Source organism: Pinus tabuliformis, chromosome 4_2, assembly GCF_031772625.1.
Source record: "Pinus tabuliformis cultivar Carrire ecotype Pingquan chromosome 4_2, CPIR1, whole genome shotgun sequence".
NCBI classification, from domain to species: domain Eukaryota; kingdom Viridiplantae; phylum Streptophyta; class Pinopsida; order Pinales; family Pinaceae; genus Pinus; species Pinus tabuliformis.
This window is the reverse complement of record NC_142304.1, coordinates 646,406,263-646,409,796: the sequence shown is the minus strand read 5'-3', so window position 1 is coordinate 646,409,796 and position 3,534 is coordinate 646,406,263. Positions and strand designations below refer to the sequence as shown.

General features: G+C 39.7%; 1 protein-coding gene across 1 annotated transcript; it reads right to left on the bottom strand.

Annotated features, from left to right (window-relative positions):
* Window positions 1-595: 595 nt before the first annotated feature.
* LOC149171032 (wall-associated receptor kinase-like 20) lies at window positions 596-1,279 on the bottom strand. Its single transcript, XM_089425815.1, has one exon. The coding sequence runs from the start codon at window positions 1,277-1,279 to the stop codon at window positions 596-598; it is 684 nt and encodes a 227-aa protein (XP_089281941.1).
* Window positions 1,280-3,534: the final 2,255 nt, after the last annotated feature.

Genomic DNA, 3,534 nt, shown 5'->3' with positions numbered 1-3,534 from the left:
TACTGTTGTAGAAAGAGCCCTGTCACAGAGATCAATATCAAGAATTAATGGATTCTGAAAAACATTTCTCTTTGAAAAAAATAATAGTGTTGCTTTGACAGTTTTCTAAAGGAGGTGAAATCTTGCAGATGGCGATAGAGGGCTCAAGTGTATGACATAGCGCTGGCACCTGTTACATGTAAACAAAAGCGGCGGCAGGTAGGCATACATTAGCTGTGGACAATCAATATAATTTGGCGAATTTATCTCTTCATGGTTCAGTTTTTTAAACCTGTATATTTACATTTTTCCCTCATGCTTTTGATTGGGATTCTGAATTTAGAGATAAAGACCCATACCTTCATGAGCAAGATCTAGATCTATCTCGAGAGCTTGAAGCAGAGCCTAAGCAGAGCCTGTTGAAGCACACGTTTATCCAGGACCGGTAGCTTCAGTCTCCATTCTGACCTTAGTCTTAGACATTGAAGCTAGAAAACTCGACATCCTCAAGTTCATTCATCTTAACAGAATTTGTGAAACTGAGAATGGGCGAGCAAGCAGAGTTTTGGTCACAATCTGCCTGACTTTTACAAGAAGGCTCCAACGGTGCAGCCCACTATATCTCTACTCCATAGTTCCACTGCCTCGCAGGCACTGTCGGGTTGAAATTTAGGACACTCGTGTAAGCCCTGCAACCACCAGAGTGTACCCCTATTCTCTGAGAAGTGGTAAAACCTCCCGCTATAAATGTGCAATAGACACCATCTTTCCTGCACGCCATGGCTGTCTTGGCTTCATTAATATATGTATGACACGAATTGCTTGAACTACAATTCAATGGCGATGTCAATATTATAGGATCGCAGTTCAACAGCATAACCGTGTTCGTACTTGTAAGATTGAAAGGCAGGCTCTGATTCAATTGTAGTCCCTGGTTATTCATGTCTCGAGTCTTGCAAGAATCGTTAAGTAGAGGCGAAGGTTGAATAACCAGCCTTATGGTGGCTGGATTGATACTAACGATCTTATAAAAGACCCCATTGACGGATTTGAACTCCAGCTCCTTGGCCGCATTACAGTAGATTCTGTAATCAGGGACGCCACAACCATTGTTGGTGCTCAAAGGGTATGGAACAAAAGTATTGCCACACTTAGGACATTGAGCTATAATGTCTGCAACACTCGGCTTGAAGTTGAAGTTCATCCACAGTACCAACAAAAACACAACAGAAACCCAATGTTTAATATTTCCCGCTTCATTACTTCCCATCCCACATGCTTTGAACATGGCTACAACCATATAAATTGAAACAAAATGCAGAACTTTGAAACTTTTTGGGGGTGGAAGACTTATTTTATCATTGCAAGCAGGTTATCTCTCATGGCCTTCATCGAACGTGACAGAGAAGCCTCCCAATCTGGACATTTGGTATGCATGCACCCCAGATCTGGAAGAAGGCATTTGATATGCATGTAGGTTATCTCTCATTGCATGAGAGATACGTGGATGTGTTGAGGCTTTTTTATAAAACAGGTGTATCAGTGACCGTTTCATGCCGTTGATATATTGTTGGTTAGATGTAACATGGCTCGTCGTGTGTAATCTGATACTTGCCACTTGTTTGGCCAATATAAATATTTACTATTAGGGTCGTGGTCCAATGGTCACTGTAACGGCTCCAATGCGCCACCATTTAAAAAACGAAATTAGTTGCGCAAGTTACTGACTTTCTGATATGAATGGATTTCATTATTATTTAGTGGAAACCTTTCCCACTTTTTAAATTAGTTGCGCAAGTTACTGACTTTCTGATATGAATGGATTTCACAGAGCTGATTGAACATTTGCACTTTATATTTTTTGGATGAAGGTATAGCCACACTGATTCTAATTTTCTATTTAACGCTGTGGGCTTTCTCCTTTTGGTATGAATTCGAGGTTGGAAAATTAGTCCCATACTGATTGGGTGATGACTGAAGAGGTTTTGGATATGGCGAACCAGCCTAGATGGGTTAATGCAATTGTTAGCCTTGTGTTTCCTCTATTGGCGTGACTTTCTTTCAGCCCTCAATGTCACCTGAACCCCTATACGCCTGTTCTCCACATATTTACAATGTCCATGACTGCGAGCTGTTCATCTGCAATTAACGAACGAGATATTTCCAAGGTATATAGATAATACGTATCTTTGCCAAAGTCAATAAATGTAGAGCAACATCTAGAAGAAGAGAATGGTGATATCAGTCATTTCCCTACATTCTTCCAACAACAGACAATAATTGCAAAGAATGTTGCCACCGTTGTCATACTTGGCAAGGGAATTGTCATACAGAGATTAAGGAACTGAAATTGAAAAATATCTATTTAGAATACTTTGATGAATTTTCGATAGGCCTTGGATATTCCTCACACGGAGGCCGTGTTCTTTTCTTGGTCAATTGAAGACCTTAACAGACTCATAGAAGACACTGAACTTTTACTTATGAAGACCAGCAACACCATTACTTGGTTCATGTAATCACTCAATTCTTCTTATAAATATGTTGTTACTCGTCCTTTAGGACATCAAAAATATCAAAGAAAATTTCAATGAGAGCATCAACACTAGGGAACACTTCAAAAAACCATGCACGTTTGTGCCAAAACTGTTTATGATACTTGTTTACCAAATGTTGCTTAAGTGCCGACACCCCCAACATATTGTAGACACAAGATATATAGTCATACCTTGGAAAATCTGAATCCGACATCAGCTCATCAGGTTGAACTTCTTACTCATATTCAATCCTGGGCGCCAAAGTAAATGGAAAACAATTAGGTGTAGAAAATAGGTTTTTTTCTTTATTCTGATTCCAATCTAGTTAAGTGATTATCATTGATTACTCAACATTTTCAATGCAGATTCATGAGGATAGCATTTATCAACGTCATACTGCGCGCCAAGTATATGAAACCGAAATCGAAATTAGAGGATCAGGAATGTCATTTAGGCACAACTTCCAGCACAGAAAGGCAAAATACTTTGGTACTAAAGTATACATCTATAGAAGCACTGGGCTTATTTGATTGTATTCAGAATCCAAGTGGTTGGAGGCTGTTTTACTATGAAAATGATGTTGATATCTCAACCGAGAAGATATTTCGATTACTGGGATTCACTGGTTTACTTGATTGCTTTTACTTTTTTCTGAACATTGTAGGCCTCTAGGCTCCGCTGGAGGACAGTCGTCGACATTCCTCCTGAAGATTTTCTGATGGTTGATGGCGTCTACGAGGGCAACATTTCTTCGCAAGCATCTCTCTGCGGGACTGCATTCTTGGCAAGCATGCAAAAGAACTGTTCCTCTAAGGTACTATTCCTCTACAGGAAACTCCAGCTACCTCAAAAGTAACTTGTAAATCCGTCCAGGTTAAGGCATTGTAAAGATTTCCAGGTCAAGGCAGGGACATGCTGCGATGTAGCTTCCCTTGTTTTAAATATATAAAGCTAATTACACCTCATACTCTCATACTCATCAGTTCATGCATTATAGAGTAGATCATTTCAAGAACTC